The sequence below is a fragment of the Papaver somniferum genome, chromosome 1 (genome assembly GCF_003573695.1).
Source record: "Papaver somniferum cultivar HN1 chromosome 1, ASM357369v1, whole genome shotgun sequence".
In the NCBI taxonomy this organism is placed as follows: domain Eukaryota; kingdom Viridiplantae; phylum Streptophyta; class Magnoliopsida; order Ranunculales; family Papaveraceae; genus Papaver; species Papaver somniferum.
In genome coordinates this window covers 235793101-235820634 of record NC_039358.1, presented here as the reverse complement: position 1 = coordinate 235820634, position 27534 = coordinate 235793101, and the positions used below count along the sequence as shown (strand labels likewise).

The 27534-nt window shown below is 37.3% G+C and overlaps 3 protein-coding genes across 3 annotated transcripts; 1 reads left to right on the top strand and 2 right to left on the bottom strand.

Annotated features, from left to right (window-relative positions):
- Nucleotides 1-4313: 4313 nt before the first annotated feature.
- On the top strand, nucleotides 4314-6926 carry LOC113319772 (subtilisin-like protease SBT1.4). The gene has a single exon (XM_026567995.1). It carries the CDS (start codon nucleotides 4356-4358, stop codon nucleotides 6741-6743), a length of 2388 nt encoding a protein of 795 aa, XP_026423780.1. The 5' UTR covers nucleotides 4314-4355; the 3' UTR covers nucleotides 6744-6926.
- A 7132-nt stretch (nucleotides 6927-14058) lies between these two features.
- On the bottom strand, nucleotides 14059-16474 carry LOC113338790 (B3 domain-containing protein Os11g0197600-like). The gene is made up of 4 exons (XM_026584178.1): nucleotides 16380-16474; nucleotides 15115-16059; nucleotides 14523-15035; nucleotides 14059-14429 (listed from the first exon to the last, which is right to left on the bottom strand). The coding sequence occupies exons 1-4, from the start codon at nucleotides 16464-16466 to the stop codon at nucleotides 14166-14168; spliced, it is 1809 nt and encodes a 602-aa protein (XP_026439963.1). The 5' UTR covers nucleotides 16467-16474; the 3' UTR covers nucleotides 14059-14165.
- Nucleotides 16475-17119: 645 nt separating this feature from the next.
- Nucleotides 17120-25311, bottom strand: LOC113319756. Its single transcript, XM_026567994.1, has 15 exons — nucleotides 25178-25311; nucleotides 24259-24515; nucleotides 23858-23957; nucleotides 23668-23763; nucleotides 23027-23268; nucleotides 22862-22948; nucleotides 22086-22475; nucleotides 21786-21924; nucleotides 21587-21688; nucleotides 20722-20763; nucleotides 19992-20102; nucleotides 19225-19290; nucleotides 18951-19069; nucleotides 18796-18856; nucleotides 17120-17980 (listed from the first exon to the last, which is right to left on the bottom strand). Exons 2-15 carry the CDS (start codon nucleotides 24486-24488, stop codon nucleotides 17432-17434), a joined length of 2334 nt encoding a protein of 777 aa, XP_026423779.1. The 5' UTR covers nucleotides 24489-24515; nucleotides 25178-25311; the 3' UTR covers nucleotides 17120-17431.
- Nucleotides 25312-27534: the final 2223 nt, after the last annotated feature.

Here is a 27534-nt window from a genome sequence, read left to right as displayed (position 1 = left end):
CAAACATAAAGTAATGTACAACAGCTAGGGTGCGGGTGAATCCGCGGATTTCAAAGTCCAACCGTAACCAATCCGTTAAAAATGTGGATTTGAGAATCTCATCCATGTCCGGCTCATGAATCTTGCGGATTGGGTTTTTCTGCAATTTTACGGACGGAAACGGATGAAATCCGCGGTTTCGGACTTTTTCCTCACCCCTAATTGCAGTCAACTGGCCCCTTAATGGTTCTATTATATCGGGTCAACTGGCCTCCAGAATTTAGAGAGGACCATTTATGCCATTCGTTTCTAAGCAAGGGGATTCTTAAGGAATGATTTTTTACGGACCATGGTTTTTTTGAGGAGACCATGGTTTTATTAGGCCACCTTCCCTATAGTGATAAGGGGTATCCTAAAACGTTGAAATGACTAACCTACACTTAACCTAATTTAATTTAAAACCAACCTAATAACCACCTATATATATATATAACCACCACCGCCTCCCACCACCTCTGATTACCACCACCACCAACAACCACCGATTACCACCACCACCACCACCGCTGATTACCACCACCACCACCTACGATTATCACCACCAGCAACCACCGATTACCACCACCACCTCCTCCCACCACTACCACCACCGCCTATTTAAGAAATGTAACAACATCAATGCAATCACAATTAAGTTCGGTTACATAATAATTTTATCGAGTATAAAAGACGTCAGCCGCAACCTGATTCTGTCATGGGACTACTCCGGAGGTATATTCCAACAAACCCTTCGCTTTAATTTGATTTTGATTGCTTCAATCGAATAGAAATCATCAAAATAGGGTTTTAATAGGAGTTACAAAGGCATGTTCGGTTAGGTCGATTTTCCAAAAAACCCTAGTTTACTAACCGAACTTCTTGAAAATGAAGAACACGAAGAACAGTTCGGTTCAATTGGATTTAAAACTAAGTCACCGAACTATCTTTTCGGTTGTTTCGCAAAAAAATTTAACATTACAAAGTAACCGAACTCCACCATTAGAACCGAAAAAAAATCCAGTCTAACCGAACTGTGTTGTTGTGGCCACTATGTTGAGTTCCAAAATAACCGAACTTAGCCAATAGAGTTCGGTTTGTTCGCAAAAAATTTTAAACTACAAAGTAACCGAACTTATCCAATAGACGTTGGAACTTCACATATTTTTTGTTTCTTAAGTTCGGTAACTTCACAATTTTATCGCAGAAACCGAACTCAGAGTTCGGTTGGTTAGCTGTTAGGTTCAAGTTTGCGAAAGAACCGAACTTTGTAAACTTATATACTCTTATATTACGTAAAGTTCGGTTAGATCAAAAGTGCATGCAGTTTGCGAACCAACCGAACTTTGAACACCAAAGTTCGGTTAGTTGAGAACCAACCGAACATAACGCTGTAACTCCTAGAAATTATTGGAGAGTTCGGTAACCTGCGTGTTTGGAACAAGTAACCGAACTACACTTTCAGATGAGTTCGGTTACTTGTTCATCTCACGGGGAAACCGAACTACAGCTTCAGATGAATTCGGTTACTTGTTCTTCATATAAAGTAACCGAACTATTCAAAATCCAGTTCAAATCCGGATCATTCTGAAGATTAACAAATATTCTAGGAGAGGATGAAGATGAAGAATCAGATGAGTTTTCATCATTTGAATACTCAAACTTAGTGAATTGGAAAAAGAAATTATTTTCCATGTTTTTCTCCTTCATCTTCTCTAACTCTACTCTCTCAATAATTCTACTCAACTAAACCCATCTTTTAATTTAATCTCACTAATTGTTTTTAACTAAATCATTCACTAATCATAACCTAAAATTAATCAAGAAGGTAAATTAGGTATTAAATAAATAACTAGATATGGGATGACCTAGAATTACTTCTAATGACTTTACCCAAAATAAAACCATGGTCCCAAAAATCGTTCTTCTTAAGGTTTAAAAAGCTTGAACTACCTTAACCCTAATAGTAGAAAACTCTTTTACCCTATTACGTTCAAGAGAGTTTGGTGAAAGAACTGAAGAACAACAATGGTACGTAACTCCATATCCCCAACTCCGATTTTGTATATGGTCATTAATGACTACCATTACAACAAGTTATCTTTGTTAATTTTATACCTTAAGATCAGGATATGAAGAAATTCTAGTATTTGCTACAAAAGGTTTAGTTCTTCCTTTTGAAATTTTCTATCTTACTTGAGAGCCTGTAATTCATGAGTCATCTTAGTTCGATATATAGAAACAATAGTCAATATTTTTATGGTGGCGGTGATTGATTATATGTACCTTTACGGTGAATATGCAGAGTGATGGACACCGACTGAGCACTTGAGCAGAGTGAAGGATGTTGCTAACTTATTTAAGTTGAGTTCTGTGAGTGCTGTGAGTACCAAGAACAAACGGAAATAATGAATCAAGAAACGAAGAAAAATGATGAAAGTATGATCAACAATATTTCGGAAGGTGTTAGTCTTCCAGAAGACATCATTGATATCCGAAGGATCTTACCAGTTAAATATCTCTTAAGATTCAGGTGTGTATGCAAGTCTCGGAACGAATTTTTCAAAACCACTAGTTTCGCTAAACTCCAACTTGATTACTCTTTGAAGAATCATAACGATGGTATCTTAATTGGCTCTCCTGAAAAGATATTTTATCTTGATTACGATTCATTATCGTCGGATGCATCAACATTATATAACAAGCTTGTTCAGATTTCTTATCCATTGGGACATAAAGGTAATACAGTTATAGGTTCTTGTAACGGTATGGTTTGCTATCAATCATCTAAGGGAGATATTATCGATCATTTGGAATCCTTTTACTAAAAACTACAGGATAACGCCCACACCACCATCACAACCAGGACATCCACTGCATAGCTATGGTTTTGGTTATGATTTGAAAACTGGGGATTATAAACTCGCCGTGTATGTTTTTCTGTACCCTTATAGTTATATCCATGTCTACTCATTACAGTTAAATTCATGGAAAACAAGGAACATGGCTTTTGAAATACCTTGCAAGAACCTAGTGTTTTTCGAAGGATTGTTTCATTGGGTGGAACGATTTTAGCAAGGATAAAACTGGATTCATCGCGACTTAAATTTAAAAAATACCAAGGATGAAACTGGATGCATTCTAATATAAATTAAAAACACAAAATTGGTTAAAAAGACCAAAATCAACAATTCCTAGGTGAAATGGACAGTTAGATTTTGATACTGTTTAAATGGACAAAAATGTAAAAATAGGCAGGATGTAACCAGTTTCATCGTGCCCATTTTCAAATATTTTTTCTTATTTTTAATTTACACAGGATGTATCCAGTTTCATCCTTGCTATTTTTTAAATTTAAGCTAGGATGAAACCAGTTTCATCCTTATTATTTTTTTTTTCTGGCCATTTCACCCAAACTATTTTTTACCCGTCCATTTGAACCGTGATTTAAAAATATTTTGACAAATGACCCATTTTCCGAATTAAAAATATTTTGACAAATTGGTAGGATGAAACTGGTTACATCATAGTTATTTTTATATTTTTGTCTATTTGAACAGTATATTTTTAATTTTTGGCCATTTAAACAGTATCAAAATGTACAAGTGTTTTTCATCCAAAAATTGTTAATTTTGGTCCTTTTAACCAATTTTGTGCATTTTAAAACACTTATCTAATGAATATAAATATAGATATCAAATTTTACATATTTCATATAATAATGTTAATCTATTACTCCAGTTATTTATGGTATATGTCATCTAATTAGGGACGGAGGGAGTGATATATAAGTAGGACCACTGGATTTAAGTCTTTTTTCTTTCTCAAATGCTTATAAAAGGGATCGAACCTAAAACAACAAGTTTCTTAGCCAATGCAACGGCCACTGTACCGTGCGTTATTTGATGATAATGTATTAATGTGGTGTATATTTATACACAGGTCATTTTACACGTTATATTAGATGTTAATTTGTTCTGAATTTTCAATACTCAACTCTCATTATTAAATCGAATTATACACGTACGTATGATATTCCGTACTACTGCCACATCACGAACCGTTAACCGGATTGTTGAAAGAATTTGATTTTTACAAATCCGAATAATACCCTTACGTTTGCAGTTCCGTACGTTTGTCGGATTCCGAATTTCTAGCTATGCCCGGAAATAAGGACTCTGTGAATAATGTAAACAAAAGAGAATCACGTCAGAAGTTGTTGGAATTGCAAATGTACAGTTTTTTTTTTCTTTTTTTTAAATAAATCATTCAAGTCTTCTTCCTTCTATCTTATCCGTTGTCAACAGTAAGGAAATTAAGAATTATTCCAGAAAAAAAAAATGTCAAAGAAGATGAATACTCCATGGACTGGTTCATTAATTGTTTTTCTTCTATCTAATGTATTCATCATCATCTCATCTTTTGCTCATGAACAACCAAAGATCTTCATTGTACATGTTTCGAAATCAGATAAGCCTTCCATTTTCAACACTCATCTAGATTGGTATACTTCAACACTCCAATCCCTCCCACCTTCACCATTAGCATCATCATTTGGCACTGGTCACCTTCATCGGCCTTCTCCAGAAATTATTTATACTTACAGCCATGCTATTCATGGTTTTGCTGCGAGGCTAACACCTTCTCAAGCTTCACATCTCCGAAGTCTCCACGGTATTGTGTCTATATCACCTGAGCGTACTCACCGGATCTATACTACTCGTACACCACAGTTCCTTGGTCTGAATGATCATTCTGGTCTTTGGCGTAGCTCAAAGCATGGGGAGAATGTCATAATAGGAGTTATAGATTCCGGGATCTGGCCGGAACGGAAAAGTTTTAATGACTCGGGTTACAGTCCGGTGCCAGAGAAATGGAAAGGTATTTGTGAGACGGGACCTGATTTTCCTGAAACATCTTGTAACCGGAAGATTATCGGTGCTCGTGTTTATTACAAAGGATATGAAGAGGCAATGGGAATGCCAGTTGATGCAGATGGCACAGAATCAAGATCGCCAAGAGATACTCACGGACATGGTACACATTGTGCATCAATTGCAGCTGGTTCTGTTGTTTCGAATGCTGGGTTTCGGAAATTTGCTGTCGGAGTAGTGAAAGGTATGGCAACTAAAGCTAGAATTGCTGCTTACAAGGTTAGTTGGACATTTGGAATTGTTACTTCGGATGTAATAGCTGGTATGGATCAAGCTGTGGCAGACGGTGTTGATATAATTTCCTTATCGTTGGGCCCTGGCCAATCCATGAAATATTACGACGATTCGATTGCCATTGCAGCTTTTGGTGCTATGCAGAAAGGAATTTTGGTTTCATGTGCCGCTGGAAATAATGGACCTGCTCCGATGAGTGTTGATAATCTCGCACCATGGATGCTGAATGTTGGAGCATCTACAATTGATAGAGAATTTCCAGCCGATTTGGTTTTAGGCGATGGTCAAGTATTTCCAGGGGCTTCATTGTACTCCGGCGATCCACTGAACCAGCAATCCGGTGCATATGCGGAAGTAGTTTACTCGCTTCGTAACAAAACCGATAGATATTGCTCAGGAGGATCACTGAATTCCACACATGTTTCTGGTAAAATTGTTGTTTGTTATGTTGGCTATGACACTAACGCAGCAGATCAAGGGACTGCAGTCAAAACCGCCGGTGGTGCTGGAATGATTCTAATTGATCCGAATGAAGGTGAATTGCGCGCTCGGGCTTATCCGATTCCAGCAACTGAAGTGAGCCTTAGCTCTGGGTCTAAGATCATTGAGTACATGAATAAAGAATATTCAAACGGGCAAAGACCTACCGCAACAATCAAATTCCGAGGAATGGTTACTGGGTCATCTTCATCTTCTGCTCCAAGAGTTGCGTCGCTATCTAGTCGAGGTCCGAGTCAAGTAGTACCAGAGATTCTCAAACCAGATGTTATTGCACCGGGGATAAATATTTTGGCTGCTTGGACAGGATTTGGTGCAGACCCAGCCAATTCGGAAGAGTTCAATATAATTTCTGGTTCATCCATGGCATGTCCTCATGTGAGCGGTCTGGCTGCGCTGCTTCGGAGTGCTTATCCTAAATGGTCTCCAGCTGCAATCAAATCCGCTCTCATGACAACTGCTTACAATATCGACAACTCGGGAAGGCACATTACTGATTTTGCAACCAACAATTTCTCAACACCATTTCAGCATGGGTCTGGACATGTGAACCCAAACAAAGCTCTAAATCCAGGTTTAGTGTACGACATCTCTCCTAGTGATTACGAAGCTTTCTTGTGCTCAATTGGGTACAGCACAGAACAGATGTCTCTCTTTGCCAAGGATAAGAAGGTCGATTGCGAGACGATCAAGTCATCTAACGGTCCCGGTGATCTCAATTATCCATCATTTTCTGTTGTTTTTGGAAAAACAGAAAAATTGAAGTATAAAAGAGTTGTTACCAATGTTGGGAGTTCAGTGAATGCTGTTTACAATGTCAGGATTAGAGGTAGAACATCATTTGTTAAGACCAGTGTTTCCCCAACCAAACTTGTGTTTACTAAAGATAAGACTAGTTTGGCTTACGAAATCACATTCGAGTCGAAGCTAAAGATTCCGGTCACCGAGAAGAAGGAAGCGTTCGGGTCAATAGAATGGTATGATGGAGAACATGTTGTAAGAAGTCCTATTGCATTTAGCTCGGTAATTACCAACTCTACTAGCTTCATTTCTTCTTCTTAGTTTGTCTAATATTTCCATATGAATTGATGTGATTTACAATGTGAAAGTCCACTCTAAGATTCAGAATTGAATCCAGCAATGTGGGGATCTACCTAACCTCGATTCAAAATGCACCAACTTCTGTAGATACCAGGATTTATTGCAACTTTGTCCAAGATAAGAAGCATGTGATAGTATCAGAAAAGTCAGATCCAATATATTATGCATTTCTTAAGTTTATATTATCCATGAAAATGAGAAAACAGTAACGGTAATGTCGAGCGAAAATGATTAATCTACTTTCTCCCGACAATAAATTTGGTTAACTGAGCTTCACTGGTTGCTTGCTTCCACAGCCGAACAGGGTGAATTCATGGATAGAAGGCATTTCGAACGAATTTAAATCTTATAAAATGCGAAAAAAATAAAAAAGGGATCAGTGCAAATCATAAACAACGCCTAATTGGGGATATAAAAAATAATTGGGATGCCCATCCGATAGTTTCTATGGAAATACTAAAATACCCTTTCCTATTTTAACCTTCTCTTTTTTTCTCCTTCTCTGTCGTCCCCTGTCTTTGATTTTTATTTTCTCCATCACCGATTTCAACACGGTTCATCGTTGTTTAAAAAAAAAAACAATATTTCGACGATTAATCTATTATATAAATATGCCTCCTTGAAAGAAACCTAATCATCGATTTGTTTTAAAAGAATTCGTTTAGGTTAGAATGGGAAGCAGTTTGAAGGCGAGAATATAACAATGCTGCTCAATGCATTCAAAATTCAAAGTGGAAAATCTACTCCTTTATATCCTCAAAGTAATGGACAAGTAGAAGCTACAAATAAAACAATCGCAGACAACCTGAAGAAAAAGTTAGAAGGGCACAACAAAGGATGGTGCGAACAAGTACATAATGTAGTATGGGCTTACAGAACTACAAGAAGAGAAGCAACATGAATGTCGCCTTTCTGTTTGACATATGGAGTAGAGGCAGTGCTACCAATAGAAGTTATCATTCCTACCACAAAGAGAGAAGCTTGGGAAAAGAATTTAAGTACGGATTTGATCTTAACAAAATTGGATGATTTGGAGGAAGTAAGAGAAGTCGCTTTACAGCACATGGAAAATTATCAAAAAAGACTAGCTCGAGAATACAACAAGCGTGTTAAAATAAGAGAATTCCAACCGGGAAAATTAGTACTACGCGAAATTCCAGTGTATCAAAAAGGAAAAGATGGAAAATTGGAGAAAAGCTGGGATGAACCTTATATAATAAAAAGAATAGTTGGAGAAGGAGCCTATGAATTAATGGATCCTGAAGGATGAAATACAGGTCGTAAATTAGATCGACCTTGGAATGGGCAGTTCTTGAAAAAATATTATTCATAGTCACTTGCGAATTAACTCGCATGGATAAACAGTTAAAAATCTGCAAGATCATATTTTTGAACAAGTCTGTAATGTGAATATTTCGCTTGAAAGTTATGAAATTCTATAAAAGCAAATAATACCTTGATACAACGCTACAGAAAATGATATTTATTATCAGATTGGCTAGGAATCCGAATGTGGCGTGCACCCTAGTTCGCTCATATGCAAGAGGCAATATAGTAAGACCTATCGCACGTCATAATTGGAAAGACCTAGAAGGCATGTCTCAAGGGAAGGCTATACCGACCCCGGAACTTGAGTTGTGGAGATTTGGGGTGAGAATTAAACGATAATGCCCATCCGGGAGAGATACCTTGAATTTTCAGTCTAATATGGTAATCTTATATTGAGAGCCTAATGTGAGAAAGGCTCTCCCAAAGAGTGTAGAAACTCGATCAGGGCTCCGAGGTACACGGTTGAGGCAAGAGTGCCCGAGGCGTCTGGAGCGTACCTTGCCACTCTTGACAAGTCCTGACTATGATGCACTCGGTCCGAAGATACCACACTTAGGGTGCGGTCTTGCTGTCATAAACTTTATCAGTAGTATATGCGAGACTGCGAAATCAACTGGTTGTTGAATAACTGGATGGGAAGAGCCATAATATTAACCCGATAGAGGTAAGCTTCTTTGAAAGGGCAACCAGGGGGAAGATAAGGACGGCACCCTCCATTAGGGAGCTGAATTGTGTCAAAAAACATAAATGTCAAAAGGCTTTTACTCAAGGGAGTATTAAGACTTGTGATATTTATGCGACAAACCTGAAGAGAAAATAATACAAGCGAAAAAGATAAGACGAGATCAATGGGTCGATGTACTAAAATGCAAAGACCGCCTGCGATCTCGTCGCACAAGAATGGGGCAAGATAATACCTTTACATAGGAAGGAAAAATTAGACCTCACAAGTAAATTAAATAAACTAATGATAAATGCGCACAATTGTTTCTTACAAGAAAGATAATAATAGGCAAGTATGGGAATTAAAATAACGATGTATTATCTTCCTTAAAACAAATAAATCTGAAATACGAAGGTTCAAAATCCGTCAAAATAAAGAAAGGAAATCAAGAATGCTCATCAGCAGCATCTTATTCAAAATACTTTTCAAATCTTAGTACTGGGTCCAGGATTTTCAATCTCAGGAATGACCTCACAGCAGACTTCTCTTCATCTTGCTGATTTTCTTCTTCATCTTCATCCTTTTCATCATCACTTAAAAACTCATAATCACTATCTGGTTCAGGATATTCTTCATCCGCACTCACGTTGCATACGGGGAGTTTTACTGCTGGGAGAGAATTTCTTAAGAATTCCGTCAATAACAGATTGGGAACTAGAATGACCTTTGTGAATAGCAGCTCTTTCAAGATTTCTAGAATTTACCTCTAAAAAATTCTTCTGATATGCGAACCTTCTTCGCGCTCTGCTTCGAGAAGCAGAAAGAGAGAGCTTAAGATTTCCACGAGATATTTCCAGATTCGCACATTCTTTGCGAACCTTGGATAATTCAGACTTCAATTGAGTAACAACAGACTGGTACAATCTTTCAGAATCTACAAAAAATAATAAATAGCCATAAATAAGAAACTTTTAAATCAACATTGTGCGGAGAAATACCAATAAATCATATTAAGGCAGTCAACTCTAGCTGACTACCTTGGAAGAAATTAGAAAGAGCAACGGTATTGTCCTTCATACTTTCCATAGCCTTATCAAATCCATCACCAACTGAACCACTGAGGCGAGATCGAATCTTCTTTTCTTCAGAAGAAAGAGATTTGTTCTTTTTCTTAAGAACATCATGGGAATTCTTCAATTGACTATATTGTTCTTGAAACTGATTCTTCTTCACAGAAAGACTTATATTATTTTGAACAAGTTTCTCATTTTGGGAGATTAAATCTTTAAGCGAAGTCTCGTATTGTTCCTTCAGTACGCGAAGAGTTCGCGCTTGATTTTCATTTGTTTCATGAAGAACTGAATACTGATGTGAAAACATTGCTTATTTCTTCGAAAAAGATAGCTTATCTCTGGAAAGAGTATGGTTTTCTTCTGATAAAGTTTGATGTAATAAATCAGAATCGTGTGATAATTTAGAAAAATAGGATATTTGATCATTAAAAAACTCATTTTTTTGAGTAAACTCATTAAAAACTCACTTGTTAATCTGATCAAGTGAATATGAATATTGATTATTTAATTGGCTCAGTTGGGACTGCAACTTCTCGTTATTCGCTTGAGCATCTTCAGCAAGGAATTGAAAGTCATACCTCTCATTCGTTCACTTCTGGTTTAAATCTTAATAAGTGCACGAAGAAATTTACAAAAATGAACGTGTGCGAAAGAATATAGAATACGATAAATATCTCAAATATAATAATAGATACCTCTAAGTTTTTGATTCTCGTTGCGAAGATTTTCAGCATCAAAACTCGAAACTTGGAGTTCTCCTCTCAACTTTTGTATTTCCTTCTCCAAAGAAACATTTTTCTGCGAAAGTTCCAACTGAGAGCAGCTAGGTTCAAAATGTTTTTCAGCTAGCATCACGCGACGATGAGAGTCCTAAAGGAAAAAGATGAAGTTAGTACAACTTGGAAGTAGCATAAAAGAAGATAGAATTAAGATGTGAAAGGTAGATACCAGAACATCTAGAGCAACATGGAAGCTCGGGTCAATTTGGGAAAAGACCTCATCCCTTGAAGCTTTATAAGCGGGAAATTCACACAGAAGCTTGCTTAAGGCATAACAAGAGCGAAACTTGCAAGGATCATCAATTAAAGATGAGGCAGAGTTGATGACGTTGGATAGAGTTTGAGCAGCAACTTCTACACTATCCAAATCTTTCTTGTTCAAAGGAAAAGAATTTAACAAGGAAAAAGGAGTAGTAAAATCTGTTGGGACAGGGGATTTCTTTTGAAGAAGGTTTGCTTCCGAGCTAGAATTAATGGGTGAAGGAAAAACTTGATTTGCGTGCGATGAAGTCGTAGAGGCAAGGGGAGGAGCACTTTTTATTCTTCGATTAAGAAGAAACTCCTTATTTACAGGAGACTCCTTTTCAAAAAAAAGTTCATCATAAGTAACATAGGCATTCTCATCTATAAGATGGATTGTTGGTGAGGAGTAGCAGGGACATTCTTCTCAGAAGCTTGAGATGGTGTAGGAGTAATAAGGACATTTTTCTCAGAAGTTTGAATTATTGGAGTGATAGAAGGATTAGTATGCGAAGGTTGAACTGTGGTTATTGGGACAACATCTGCAGCATTAAAATCTAGAATGAAAATATTTGAAGGGATTGGTATGGGCTTGCGAGGCCTCTTAGCTTTTGGCTTCTTTCCATCAACCAACTCAGAATCGGAAGCCTGCGAAAATAAAATAGATAAGAAATAGAGGCAATAATATTATTTCAAATAAATTGGATATTTCTTACTTTTTTATTGTGCGAAGTCTTCCTCTTATGAGATTCTTTATTATAAATGTTTAGTTTCTTTTTCTGCGAATCTTCATTTTCATCCGACGAAGATTTGGTTTTTTGCATGATTCGAAGAGCGCTAATAGAAGAACTTTTCCTGCGAAAGTATGGGAATTAGGTTAATAAAAAACTTATATGAGAATGGTTAAAATCAATAATCATCATCATGAGGAAATGAAACAAACTTCGATTCAGAGTTCATGGTGGAAGAACAACAGTAGAAGAAATCGGTGACAGCAGCAGTAGAAATGGATAATAACGGATGAAGATGAATAGCAACAAGAGAGAGAAGAAAAAGTGTAGAAGTATAGTTGCAGAGAATAAAAAGAAAAGAAGGGTTATTTACTGTTGAAAAACCCTTATATAGGTGAAAAGAAACAACCGGTTGAAGACAGTTCAAGCCGGTTAAAGAGGAAGAAAATCGACACGTGTGGAGAGAAGCTTGAAACCCGGGAAATTGTCGAAAAAATAAAATTAAAAAAAGACAAGCATGTGCGATTTACAAAAAGGGGAATTTCTCATATCGCTCACTCTGAAGAATAAGTGAAATGAGAAGAGGCAAAATGTAGGAGTAAAATATCGCACACGTTAGTAATCAAGCGAAGTAAAGAATACAATTTAAGCGAAGAGCATCGCACACAGCAAAGTGGAGATGACGCACCAGATGATGTCAGCAAAGTCACGAGTGAAGTACGAAGAACTGTGCGAAGAGGTATTCTATGCGAAGATGAGCGATTGTATATGAGCGAATGTGTCGCATAGTGATCCCGAAAATAGTAGGTTTCTTAGCTGTCATCCAGTATGTAAAATCCTATATAAAGGAGAAAGACCATTGTTTCTGAGAGTAAGTCTTGATCAAGAAATAGAGAGAGAGAAAATAAATCTAGGTTTCAAGTAAAATTGTTGTAATACTTGAATCTATCTTGTATATATTCTCAATATTCAGTTAAACAAATAAGAATTCATAATGATCATTTAGAAATTGGATTAGTTTTAGTGGAGTGCAGTTGTAAGAAATCTTACAACTACAATGGCGAATAAACTTCAACCCAGCAAAAAGAAGAAAGTTTCTGGCAACGATGATGATTATATTCGGAGATTTATGGAAATATCTTTTGTCACGAGATGATAGCGTGTGAGATACTTAGCAGGTTACGAGTCAAGTCACTTATGAGATTCAAGTGCGTCTGTAAACATTGGAAGTTCTTAATAGAACAAGACAAGCACTTTATTGATCTACATCTTACTCATTCCAAAAAGCGACCGTGTCTCCTGATCCAAATTCCTCACTTTATAGATCGGAGTTATTTCTTGGCGGCTGATTTATCATTCAAAGGAAGAACAGTATCAGCAGCAGTTCACACCGTAGTAGCGGGTCCAGAGAAGTTTGTTAATTGGTTTCCTATTTCTGGAATTGTAAACGGCTTGAGCTGTTTGCTTATGGATACCACCGATGACAATGAGGGTACTATTCGTATATGGAATGTCAGTACCCAGGAGATAACACCTCGAATTGAATAAACAATACATAGTAGGTTACTTGCAGAAGTTGATGATCATGTCGATATCATTTACAGGCCCATACTTGTGAATTATGCGATGGGATTTAGTCCTGCCACCAAGGAACACAAGGTCATTTTCATGTGGAAAATACAATTTGGCTACTTCCCCCAACTTAAGGTATATTACATTTACGAGATCCTGACTGTAGGAAACAATAAGTGGAGAAGGATCCATCATGAAGTCCCACAATACGACATTCAACACTATGGGGCTTCTGTTTATTCGAATGGTGTCATCTACTTCACGACTGTAATCCTGAATGATAAAACGCATTACGGTGATAAGTTCATAGTGGCATTTGATGTTGATACCGAGAATTTTAGATCAATTAAAATCCCATACTTCATCTTTAATCAGCGTACTAAGGATTGTGTTATCGAATTATTGGAAGTGGATTGCTGCTTAGCTTTAATAACAAGAATCAGTAATTGCACTGTCAAGGTATGGGTAAAACACCACGAAAAACACTGGGGTGAACGTAAAATAAAGTTATCTGCTTATCGTGGTCGTGCTCGACATCATAAATTTTATTCTTTAGGAACAGACCAAATAACATCGCATTACTGCCCAGGGTCTAATGGTAATAAGGTAAGGAAAGGCTTTCTAAATTTTTACAATTGGAGAAACGGAAAGATTGCAAAGATTCGAGTCAGCGGGATCGCCGAACCGGTTGCAGATTTTTCTTCGGCGACTGGAGTTACAACATATGTGGAGAGCCTTTTGCGTGTTAACTAGCAGAACATATCATATGCTTAACCATATGGATAAACATTTTACTATGTTTGTTTATTTATTTTTTGGTACAATCAGCTGGAATATTTTTTTTTTCTTTTTTGTGATTGGTAAAGAAATTGGGTTTAACAAATTTCTGATAAAAAATCTCTTAATACTCGAATTTTAGTTCACAAACATACAAGGTTTTGTCCAAACAAATAACAAAATGCACAAAAAGCATAAAGGCTATTACACCCGATGAGTTAAACCATGTCTGGAGAGGCTCGGAAAATGTTCACCTTCATCTCAAGATTATCAATATCATCCAGCTCAAAAATACAAGCATCGTTAACCTTCAAATGATTATCCAAGACGAACACGTACCACCCCTTAGATAGAATAGCTTTCATTTCCGACGAATAAGTTTTATATCTGACATGCCACTTTTTCCCTGTTGAATCCTTAAGAGTGACCGAATCATCACCTCTGTTTGTCAAAAAATCTCGTGCGAACTGAAATGGTACATGCTGCACGTAAAAATTGTGGATCATAAGCAAAATATACTTCGTATAAAAATATGTAAAATTTAGGGTTAAACAGTCTGGCGATAAGAATTATACCACAGTATAGCCTTTGAGCAAATAAGATGGTTTCATGATAATTCTACATGTCGGGAACTCAGACTTGAATGCTGTAGCTTCTTTGTTAACAGGGTCACCCATTGCTCTTTGACATTTATTTTTCCATACTTTCACTTCACCTGTTTTAGAAATCTTGCGGTTTCCTCCACGGATTGCAGATTTAGTTTGGGTAGGCATGGTGTGCTCGTCATCACTTTCACTATCAGGTTTGAGTGTGTTGAAGGCCATGTCTGGAGAGACTCGGAAAATGTTAACCTTCATCTCAAGATTATCAGTATCAACCAGCTCAAAGACACAAGCATCATCAACTTTCAAATGATTGTCCAAGACAAACTCGTACCAACCCTTACACAGATTGGCTTTGAAACATGAACTCCTACCACCACTTCTATAGTAATAATATTCGACACGCCACTTTTTTCCTGTTGAATCTTTAAGAGTGACTTCGCCTGCCTTAGTCAAAAAATCTCTTGAGAACTCATAGGGCACATGCTGCACATGAAAATTCTGGATCATAAGCAACATATAATAAACAATCAAAGGTTAAAACAACTCAGAGAGGGTGTCATACCACAAGACTGTGTTTCTGCAAATGAGATTGTTTTATGACAATTGTACATGTTGGAAACTCAGATTTGAATGCTCTAGCTTTTCCAATAGCACTCATTGCTTTTCCAGATCTACATTCCGATACATCCGCTTTATGTTCTGCATAACTAACCATTTTCGCAATCTTGTATTTTCCTTTGTGACTTGCGGATCTATGTTGGGTATCCATTGGACGTTTGTCACTGCTCTCTGAGTTAATGGTTACTACTTCAGGATCTCCCTCAAAATTAACTGCCCGTGGTTCAGAATCTACGTGATTTTGATAATCTTCGTCGTTGCTTTCACCATCAGAGCTAATCGTCACCATTTCAAGATGGCGCTTGGCACATGGTCTACAGCTGATTGTTTCAATTTCTTCCGATTCATTTTGTTCGGCAGAATCTCCGGGGTTCTGATAATCTTCGTCATCGCTTTCACCATCAGAGCTAATAGTCACCACTTCAAGATGGCGCTTGAAGGATGCCCATCGTTTACCTGTGTACTCTTCAAATCCATCTGACTTGTTGCGTTTAACTGACCCTCCAGCTTTTTGATAATCTTCATATCGGTTGCGTTTACTCGCAACAAAACTTGGTCCAGCTTGGTTAGCTGCAGTATTTTGATCATTTTCCATAGACCGGTGTTTTGATTCATGAACATTCTTTGGCTGGCATGGATATTCTATCTCACACGCAGTCTTATCACATATAGATACATGAAAATGGGAATCCCCCACGTATCTAAAAATAAGAAAATGCCCAACAGAGATTGAGAAGTACTCCCTGAACTCTTGCCAGCCACTCTGGAAGTAAATTTCACCTTCTGCTTTCCTTATTTCCACCGGCCAAATCTTACCCGTAGGATCCTCAATAAGTCCGGCCTTACCTAGTTCTTCCCCAAAGATCCTAACAATTTTTTTTGGAAGTTCCTATCATACACCCAAAAGAAGAAAGATGTATACAGAACTGTTCAGATTCTGTTCAGTTTTGAGATCAGTCGGATATAAGATAAAAAGAAAAATTGATGCATATCTCGGATGCTATTGCCATCATTCTGACATGGTTGCAGCTAAAGACTGCAACCTTGTTTTCATTGCCAGCTTAAAGAATCGTTCGATCAAATCACAGAGGAACTAGACTAGAAATACTCAAAAGATGATTGCATAACAAAATATTTAAAATACTACAAAGACATCGGAAACACTACCAATGAAGATAGAAGATAAAGATAACAGAGAAGTGAACTTACTAGCCGTCTATCTTGGATAATGTAATTGCAGATTATCTTGAAGAAATGTGAACCCATCTTCTTCTTCTTCTTCTTCTTCTTCTCCATTCTCAGCACAAAACCGGTCAGTTACTTTTATGATGTCTCTCAGCTGTCTCTACCTATTAATTTAAAGTTCTAACGCTCTCTTTTATGGTAATTAACTCCAACCTCCTCCTATCCGTTTTCCTCTTTTAGGCTCTCTCTCTCTCTCTCATTTACTTTGATTACGGCTTTGATTAGACACTAGGACAGACCTATTACTTTTTTACCCTAAGCTGTTCGGATTCCTCATCCAAATGTTCACTATTTACACGACAAGAAGTTGCAATACTTTAACTCCCAGTCAGTGTTTACATCCACAGCATGCCTTCAGTCATTTTCAGAGTGGATTGTCTTTCTGATACCCATTCAGGCAAAAGTAGGAGAACATTCACCGGAAAATCAACTCCTGGCAAGTTTGAAGCGTTTCTCCATTTTGGCAGGTGGATAAAAATCTAAGAGCGTGTTTGTTTTTGCTTACTCCGGGTCTGGGTCTGGATCCGACCCGGGATCTGACTCAAGAAACGAACATATTGAGTCAGATCCAGATGAATCGGGTAACTTGAGTCAGATCCCGCCAAGTCAGATAAATCCGAAGAAAACAAACAAGGTGTAAAAAGTTTCCCAATATCAAGTGGGTAACGGTGGTCGCAGTCATCCTCTATTTACAGAAGTTAAGGTTTGTTTATTCGTAACCAGCAAGAATCAAAGCTTTAAAAGAAGATGAGCGTAATTCAGTTAAAAAAAGAAGCCCCGACAACATAATTACAAAATTGAGCAGGGCCCAATCTCACACTGCTTCCCCAATTCTCCAATTTCTTACGCTGACTGTTGCATCAAAAAAATTACAAGCACAGAGAAACCTTCTGGGGAGACAGGCGTTGATGAAGATTTATATACAGAGCCTGCTTTCTCCCAAAGATAGAGTTCACATGCAAAAAAATGAGCACCAAAGCACAATGTGCAATGATATCTGGATATATCTTCTTAAATTATTCATCATCAGAGATCCAACCGCAACATGAATGCTTGTCATGTGAGTATGGTATATACGGACCAGGTGCAAAATGAAGGACAAATGCCTTTTCGTTTTCTCCTGGAGCCGAAGAACTTGGAGGCATACCATTACGCCTTTTTTCCTGTCTGTGTGCTTCATCTTTCTCTTTCTTGTCCTGTTGGTCCTGGTTTTCGTCAGCAGCTGAAGAAACAATTGATCTCTGGTTATTGGGGGAGGCGCAACGCACTTCATTTGATAAAACACTAGTAACTACTTCTGTTTTACGGTTTTCATGATCTTGCTCACTTTCTTGATCTTCTTTTTCTTCTTCCTCTTCCTCTTTGTTCTCTTTCTTTTTTACCTCTATTTCTTCACCTGCTTCCACGTTTGAATCATTTCGACTCGTTGGTATATGACCACACATACGAGCTATCTTCTTGTGCTCAGGACACCAATCCGTACGGCTCCAGAAATAAACCACTGGTGGTTTTGAGTTCCATAGCTTTATTTGGTTGTCGCTTATCCTCACAGATGAAGGTAAGAACTGAAAGGAAGAGAGTGCAGCTGTTGGCCACTACTATATAAATAAGGGATATTTAGATTTTGGGTCTCAGCTTTGTGACCGGCTTTGAGTTTGGGTCTGGAGAAAATTTTAATTAGAGTTTGGGTCCTGGACCATAGTTGACCGTCTTGACAGTTAAAATAAGTTGGTTAAGTATCGAAAAGACCATTTGAAATTCAGATTTTAATTTATTTACCAACTTCGCCATTTTCTTCCTCTTCATCTTCTATCAACGCCAGAACCACCATTACCCCTATTTTTTCCATCTTCTTCAACTTACCACCACACCACTACTAACTCATTTTCAACTTACCACGACACCACTACTAACTCATTAGTTTTGAAATTAACATATATATACTGTAATGAAAATGCCTGGTGATTTCTTGTAAGCAGATTATGCAAGGTAATGTTCTGTCACTAGCTTAAATCCAAGGAATCTTAAAATACTTCCATTTCCCTAGCTTGGCTTTAATTTGGCAATATAATTGATTGGTGATGATGGTATTGCTAATTGATGTTGGTGATGATGGTATAAAGACGAGCGTGTAATAATGAAAATAAGAATCTGTGAACAATAAATGAAGAACAAGATGAAGAGATTATTTTTATTTTTATTAAAATTATTTTGTTAACGGTCAAGACGGTCAACTATGGTCCAGGACCCAAACTCTAATTAAAATTTTCTCCAGACCCAAACTCAAAGCTGGTCACAAAGCTGAGACCCAAAATCTAAATATCCCATATAATTTCACAAAAACAAATTACTAAGAGAACTATTCGAGCCTGTGTCTCACCTTACTCGAGAGTCTCTCACTATCATTCCAGATCAACTCATATGAATGTTTCTTTTCCAATCTGGTGCAAAGCACAACGAAAATTAATGATGGAGCATTCCACATTGAGCCTTTTCCTGGATGTGTGTGGGTGAGAGAAAAAGAGTGTAAAGTACCTTTTAGTGTCCGCCGGAACAAACAGAACAAGGAGTTTGGGCTTGAAATCAAGAGCCTTGTCAATTGAATTGTTAGCAACGGAAGAACTGATCCCAACAGGAACATTAAGGCAAAGGATCTGAGAAATGAAAACAGAAAGAAGAGACAGCAAACAAAGTGAAGATAAATTTAACAATGTAACTCAAAGGACTTAAAAAGTATCCAAGCACCTTAACTAGCTCCAGAAGATAGTTAGCTTAGGAAATATCAGGAATGAAAGAAAATTGTCCATACCAATTTGGACCCGGTAGCCAATCGACGAACGCTCAACCAATCAGACTCATCAACAGTACCGACATTCTACAGAGAAGTATCAATAAGCATACAAAATACTCATACAGGAAAAATATAAAGTTACCAAAGACACACTGAAGATCATAAATCTACTTCTCCTTGAATATGGCTTGCGAGCAAAGAGTTGTCAGTGGCTTATACATGGAAACAGAAGACGAAAAAAGAAGAAATGGATACAGATTCTAGACATATTCTAGCTCCAGTGAAGCCACAGATAACTGACCCACCATACAAGAGAACATTTGAACAAGCTAAACAAACCTAACCATCACTTAGATAATGTAGAAGCCCATGGAACTAAGTTCCCTTGAAAACTAAGTTTCAAAGAAAGGTTTGTCTTTTAAAGCTACAAGGCGCAAATTCAAAGAGCCAGGAGATATGAAATTACTCCAACGTCTAAGGAGTCTTAAAATCAGCTGGGTATTTTGGGTTTGCGCAGCGTATATGCCTTCAACAACCCTTTTCTTGGAACTCATCTTTCTAGGAGAATTAAGCCCACAGGCTTATACTGTCGTACATGGTTTCAGAGCAGGCTTTTCAGCGACGGGTCACAAAATATCAGTGTATTTGCTTTTCCGAACAATAACATGTGGGAAAGCTGATATGCTCTTTAGTTACTCTAATGAAAGGATATTAACTCAAACAGAGATAATGATAACTGAAAGAACATCAACTCAAACAGAGATAAACATAACCGAGGAATGTACCTTGGATTGCCACATATCATAGTCCTTAAATGAGCAATCCTTTCCGGACCCTTCAAGCCTTTGCTTCATAGAGCAAGTGAAGTCATTAGCACTATAGGCGACATTGACTACCTGCAGTGAAGGAAAAAAAAAGAACGAAAGGGAGTTGATAAATAATGAAAGTAGGTCATAATATGTCAGAAAGATGAAACCCGGATCCGATGAAAATAAGTACAGCATGCAATAGAAAATTTACCATTTATTTTCTGAAACATTACAAGAGCAAGTAACCAGCACCAATTACATAAAACATTCTTGCAAGCTTAAATTGATAAAGTTTCAAAATTGTACAACTACTGCCCCATACAAGTAACGGACTAGGTAGAACATGACTTGGAAAAGACATGAGCAGCCTTGCAATTGTAGAGAACTTACGCTCAATTTCAATACTCCATCTACATCTATAAATTTAATGTTTAACTCAGTATAGCGAGGTTAAACTGAGTTGTTACAGAATTCACCAACTAACCAAACTAAGAGAAGCTATAAGCATGTTAGACCTATATAGTATATACTGGTCCTAATCTCCCCATGATACAGAACAAAGTGGTTGACCGAACAACAATGAAAATCGGGGCCCTCTACTTCTGTCTAAGTTCATATTAATGTTTATCTGTTAATAGATCCAAAGTGAGAACAACTTATCAGTTATAATTTATAAAAGAGAATAGGTCAAGTGATAAGGCCTTACGGTGTCGCCTTTGTGTACATAAGCACGAAGCTTATCAACAACCTGCACATAAAAACCCACGGTCTTAGTCTTCTCAAGGTTTCTTGAAGATAAACTTACATAGATAGAAGCATAATTACAGATACAGAATGTAAATCAACATATGGACAGACCTGGGGCAAAAAATGTGACTCATAAGACTGCTGAACCCAAAAGAATACCACAAAGGACATATATCATGCATTTAAGAAAAAACATAATCTAACCTTCAGTTTTTGTCTCGTTACAACCAAGTCACTCAATGATAGAATGCCCATATTAGGCCAAACTAACCGAGGTCTCCAATTTCTACTAAGACCAACCAGATTAAGTTGTTAAACAATCTGTTATATACTTTTCTAAGTCGATATAAACTGCTTATATATGTCACTGCTCCTGGAGGATTATTAATTGGACTTGCTTCATGACAATGAATTAGATGAGGTCGGTCAGTGCTTAATGTCAATAGGTTCTCTTCAATTTGTTGATGTCGGAAATGCAAGAAGGTATATAACTACATTAAAAGTTCCATCCTCACAAATTTCTTTCCAAATGTTACGGAATTTCTCAAAGACAAAGACACTTATGACAGATAACGTAGTGAAACTATATGACGTTATTCATGCATTTCCATACTAGGGACAACTGTTAGAATGAAACAAGAACGCAAAATAGTGGATACTGCCTAACATGATAAAGCACATTCCGGGGGGTAATAGAAGTTTAGCGCGAGGGTCCAATATGAAAGTGGACAGTTTAGGAAAAAGTAAAGTGGTACTTCAACCTAAAGATCAAAACATGTGTTTCCACTTTTGAGTTTTCAGCAAGTGTTGAAAGAAGGAATAACCTTGCACTGAGTTATCTGGTTGATGATCTTTGGGTCAAAAACATCTTTTGACTCATCAAGTTTAGAGTATTCTTCGCACTTCTGTAATGCTGTTCGATCAGCCTGCAAAATTGAAAGTAAAAAAAAAGTTCGTAAACAACAAACTCAAAACATTTTAAAGCATACTAAGCAATACTAGTTGGATATAAGCAAGCCATACCCGATGAGTTGTTTCTGCCTTTTCCTGTGAATTAGTAGTTTTTACACCTTTACACTTTTCCAGTTTAACCTTATTTTTATACTCCTTTTTATAGTCACTCAATGTCATTGAACATGGTGCTGCAACTAGATTTTTCGCTCTGCACATTTTTGTTCAAAAGATATCCAAGTAGCACAATCAGAATACATTACTGACTTCCAATTAAGAAATTGAACCAGAGTAGATTGCAAGTATTAACTCAAACCGTCCCAACAGCAGTAATTGTTAAAATACACTAGTATAGTATATAGTGTTACTTACCGCTTTGCTTCAGCGCCTAGTAGAGTCTCTGAACCGACTGAGCTTGTTGGTACCTTTTGCTGCTCGAGTGATTGATCAGTCGAAGACTTCATACCGCCCTTCAGAGTCGTTTCAGAGGCACTGTTGGTGCTCAACCCATTTGTAGAATCCAGACTTTGAACAGAATTTCTTTTGACATTGTTTTCTACGAACTTACTTTGTTTTGTAGGAGATAGCATTTCAACTTGATTTGTTTTCTTCGCAGAAACACTTCTCTGGAACTCTTCAGAAATAATTCTCTTCCTCTTCAAAACTTTTTGTTGGCTTGACGGCTGAGCTTTCCTCTTTACGTCAGGAAATACAATGTGGTCTTGAGATGGTGTTGCCTGACCTTTTTCGATTTCGTGATTCCTATCAATAAATCAATGACCATTATGTAAAAACGCTATGCAAAAACTGAGGAAGGATGATTCTACCTCTCTAGCCCCAATAAAACCATCCACTGGATGACTTTTCAGCGAGGATGGTATACTATTCCCCTCGTTGAGATGATCACCTCACAAACTATCAATGAGGTTTGGCTGTGCAAAATAGATCACTTCATCTCCATGTTATCTATCTAATAAGCTTTCAATTCGGACAAAAAAAATTGAAGTAACCATCCTAAACGAGAATCAACCTTTCTACTGATCACATGTCCTCCCAATTGACTACCGTATATTATCTCTTTAAGAAGCAGTGTGACAACTCATTGTCACACCTAAGACATATAGAAGGAACATAGAAAAATTGCTTACAGGCAATAGATTAGAATTCGATTTCTTGGCAACAAATTGCACCAAGACCTCTTAACAAGTCCTCGTTTCCCTGCATAAGCGATATCCCTGCAAAAAATAACGATTTGCATCAGCAATACAGATACTAAAATAAATTTATATCATATAAGAGACTCAAAGGATTACCGCGGCAAGCATTTACGGTGATATGCCCTCGGACAGCGTCTACATATTGCAAACTGCAATTCACGTACCCTACTATCTTCATCTTGTTTGCATTCATGGCATTTATGAGCAGGACAAGCAAATGACCCCCCTGTAAGAATTGTTTCCTGAAGGTGTTTACTACCCACTTCATTTCCCGGATAAAGCAGGTCGGCAACACATTTGGAATGATAAAAATGGCCACAGGAAGCACAGCTGAACACCTGTGAAGCAATAGAGGTTAAAAACGGGGGGAAAAGATAATGTCCAAATCTGTAACATGCAACTAGCAGGGTAGTATAATAAGGGAATCGGTATAAGAGAATTATATAGTGCAGGCAACTAAGTCTGAATTCGTAACGTGGTGACCACATAGCTATTGTCTAAAACTTTATGTGTAAATTAATCAAGATGTCAGGCAAAAAAAGACCTGCTGGTAGGAGAAACCAAGTAAAGATATCATTAATTTTCATGTTACAATAGGCTTAGAGAAGTACAAGAGATATCATAAGTAAAATGTGATAAAAGATCTTTGCAATAGTTGAATCTCCCAAAAAGGTGAGCGGAAATAAGAGCAGATGGATGATACTCCAAGAATAATTCATTAAGAAGAGACTGTATACCTCTTGAATAGAAGAACAATCAGAAGAGCCTAACTTTCCACACGCGAAACACTGGTGCTGTTTATGCTGACAATTCAAGCAAATGAACTTTGGCGCCTGCACAAAACCATAATAACTGAAAATTTGGAGGGGAGAAAATACTCTATAAGAGAACAAACAATATGAAATGAAGATATAAAAAGACGCATACGGCTAATTCAGCCTTAGAAAGGCCCAGTGTTTTGCAACTTGATTCATTCCCAGCGTCTCCAACAGTTGCATGAAAGCATCGTTTGCATTCCCCGTCACAACTGTATCCGCACAACAACATAAACGAGATATCAGAGGAAACTTATCTCAAACAACAAGGTTACAAAGACATGAGTAATTGACTGTCCAGCATCATTAGTCCCAACTCCCTAAAACCCCACCTTCAGCAATTAAAAATGCAAGCTCTATCGTTCTTATGAGTCAAAATGTCAAACCAAAATCAGTTATACTCCTCTATCTCAGATTAAGTATAAAAGTAAGCAAAAGTCTTCTCTCCACCAATGATAGACTACTCAAAACTGATGACAAAAAGAGAACCACCACCAAGAATAGAATGCGTACCATAAAACACGACCACCATTATCACAAATGGAACAAACAGTATCATCTGATTCTTTATCCATCTCTTCATCCGATTCTTTATCAGTCATCTCTTCATCCGATTCTTTATCCATTGTCTCTTCATCTGATTCTTTATCAGTCATCTCGTCATCTGATTCTTTATCAGTCTTCTCTTCATCTGATTCTTCACTATCATCACTAACAGGATACTTTGTTTCTTTCTTCGTCATCTTCTTAACTTAACCAGCAGAGATTTCCTGCAAGAATAACCTCAACTAAGACACAGGACAACTTTAAAAAAGAAAATGTACCATAATTAAAAGAAAAAAATGATCAATGGCGCTTAATTCGGACACCTTAAACCCCAAATCATTCAATCAAAGAGAAAGAAAAAAACAATGGGGCCTAATCAAATCCCCAAAATCATGAAATCCAAACAACAACAAAATAAAAAAATGGGGCTTCCTAAAACCCCCAAAATCATGAAATCAAAAAAAAAAAGGAAAAAGAAACAATGGGGCTTTATCAAACCCACTAAACCCCAAAATCATGAAATCAAAAACATCGAATTTTGTCATAATAAAGATGAATCATCGAAATCCCTAAATCCGAATAATTGAATCCGAAGGTAGTATCTTTTACCCATAACAATGACGACCATATCGAGGAAAATTGAACCCAACACCTAAATCACAAAACCCTTAAACCCTAATTCATTCAATCCAAAAATTAGTATCTTTTCCTCGTAATAATGTCAGTGCAATAGAACTTGAACCCAATACTAAAATCACAAAACCCCTAAAAGAAAAACCCCAAATCATTCAATTTTTGGAGCTAACAAAATCATACATTGCTACAAAATCGTGATCCAAAAACTTGCTAAACAAAAACCCTGGTTATAGAAATCTAAGGAACATACCTGCGAACGAAACCCTAGATTTCGAGCGAGAATGATCTCTCTCTGTATTTGTGAGTCTCTCTGTTTCTTTTTAGGTAAGTAGTAGAAGAGGCTTTAATGGTGTGAGTCAATTTCTGGTAACTGCTTTTACTTGTTGCTGGACTACACCACCGTTTAGGTACACAACACCTCACAAATACTTATGTGTCCGGAGTAGAGCTGGCCAACCAGCCAAAACCCGCGGATAAATCCGAGCCGGACCGTGAAAACCCGTATCCAGCTTGGCGGGTTGTCTTAACAAGCCGGGTTAGGGTTGGAGAAATGTCGGCTTGTGTGAGAACGGATAAACCCGTCCCGTAAATCCGCGGATATAACCCGTATACCAGCAGTCCATTTATGCCGCGTGTCCCTATCAATTTTTATACGTGTCTGAGTCTGAGGCTCTGAGCATAAATAAAACATAAAAGAAAAAGATCCTAGCAGCGTTATCTTCTCTGAATCTCTGCTTTCTACTTCTTTCTTCTTCTCCGTCCGCAGCGGCAATCACCTGACCGAACTCCTGGGTAAGTGACTAAATGTGATTTCTAATTGATTTTAATCTTCAAAAAAACGAGTCTTCTTCTCCATCTTAACTTCTGCAGATAGTGATTCGATTAGTTTGAGTTTTTTCAGATTTTCGAATTGGGGTTTTGTTAATAATCTCTGCTAATTCTTCATCTTGTTGTGGAAGATTCAGAGTTGAGGACAGGTAATCTTCTAATCCTATCTTCTTTAGTTCTTCTGTGTACTGTGTTTATGTAATTCATGTCATGTCTGATAATTTCTCTAGATTGGTTATGTTTCAAACTTTCACTGCTCAATCAATGACCAAAGTTGATGATTGAGTCATTTTGCAAGTCAATTGCTGATGTTAGTCCATGAACCATGATAGTAGACAGTAGTAACAATTTGATGGATTTTGTTTCGACTGCAAAAGAGAACCAAGATGAAGAATCAGTTGTTCTTGCTGCCAAGATGAGATTACGTCTTCAATCTCTTGTCCTTGGACCACAACATGCAAGTTCAAACGAAAGAGTTAACGGCTTTTCTGCTTTACTTGTGGATATGATTGTATCATAGACTCAACTCGTCAATGATCTTAAAGATATGTTTTCATTATAAAGGGGGTAAACTTATTTCTTGTCATTATATCGTATTAACAGACATAGAGAGTCTCCTAGGTGAACTGATGTGGACCTTTTGAGCTGAAAGAATCATTTGTGTTGTGCAATTGAAGCCTTATAGTGATCCATATTATTTGAGCACACCTGAAAAACATATATAGCTGCGCTCGTTTTAGCCCCAGTTTTATATTTTATGAATCGAGATTCATACTGTCTTTAATTTTCTTTGGCATCTCACAAAAGTGAAACCAGCCATTGTTGTTTACAAGAACTTTACTCTGCCTTCGCCTTTTCTTTTCTGTTGTAGTATCCAAGGAGTTTCGTAAGACTTAATGAATTTATCTATATTACCAGCACTTTCTGACTCTGATTTTTAAATGGCACTTACGATTTGTGGTCTTCAACAAGTTATTTTGCAAGTCAATTGCTGATGTTAGTCCATGAACCATGATAGTAGACAGTAGTAACAATCTGATGGATTTTGTTTTCTTTTCTTGTCCAAGTTATTTTCGCTTATTGGTTTGAATTCTGTGAGTGTTTTGTTATTTAACCATGATAGTAACTAGTAAGTAATGTACTGATTTTTGTGTCTTTGACCTATTCTTTGTGGCTCCATCCATATTCCAGGATGTCAAGTGTACAAGAACAAACTCATTATAACGATGTTATGAGTAGTGACGGTGAGGATGATGATGTTGAGATGGTAGATCCTTTGGATGGCTCTAGAACTGTTGATTGTGCACCTGCACCAGTTTCAGGTGAAAAGGAACATAAACTTAGATCTGATGTTTGGGAATATTTTGATCTCATTAAATATAAAGATGGATCAAAGAAGGGAGTGTGCAAGGCTTGTAAAGTGGGATATAAATATGATATCCAGAAAGGTGGAACCTCATCTATGAAAAGGCATAAGTGCCGTGAGCGTCATTCTCAGGACATAGGGCAAATGATTTTATCTGCAAAGAATGGCCAGTTGTCTTCCCGCTTACGCAAAATTGATCAGATGAAGTTTCGGGATCTTATTTCAGAATTACTCATTGCAAGAAATGTCTCATTGGCTTTGGTGGAGTGGAAAGAATTTAGGGACATATGTGCTTATCTAAATGAGGATGCTAAACCAATATCAAGGAATACTGGGAAAGCTGATATTGTCAAAAAACATAATGCACAAAAAGAAGTTATTCGAAACATATTGAAACTTGCTCCAGGTACGAT

Bases quoted from the DNA above. Each gene is read 5' to 3' on its own strand.
- LOC113338790 (XM_026584178.1), bottom strand. From the start codon at position 16,466: ATGGAGAAGAAGAAGAAGAAGAAGAAGAAGATGGGTTCACATTTCTTC. The intron at 16,060-16,379 runs GTAAGTTCACTT...GGTGTATGATAG, and splicing joins TTATCCAAGATAGACGGCTA to GAACTTCCAAAAAAAATTGT. The intron at 14,430-14,522 runs GTATAATTCTTA...TTTTACGTGCAG, and splicing joins TGCTCAAAGGCTATACTGTG to CATGTACCATTTCAGTTCGC.
- LOC113319772 (XM_026567995.1), top strand. From the start codon at position 4,356: ATGTCAAAGAAGATGAATACTCCATGGACTGGTTCATTAATTGTTTTT.
- LOC113319756 (XM_026567994.1), bottom strand. From the start codon at position 24,488: ATGACGAAGAAAGAAACAAAGTATCCTGTTAGTGATGATAGTGAAGAA. The intron at 23,764-23,857 runs GTATGCGTCTTT...GGTTTTGTGCAG, and splicing joins TTTCTAAGGCTGAATTAGCC to GCGCCAAAGTTCATTTGCTT. The intron at 20,103-20,721 runs GTAAGGCCTTAT...CCTTCACTGCAG, and splicing joins ATGTACACAAAGGCGACACC to GTAGTCAATGTCGCCTATAG.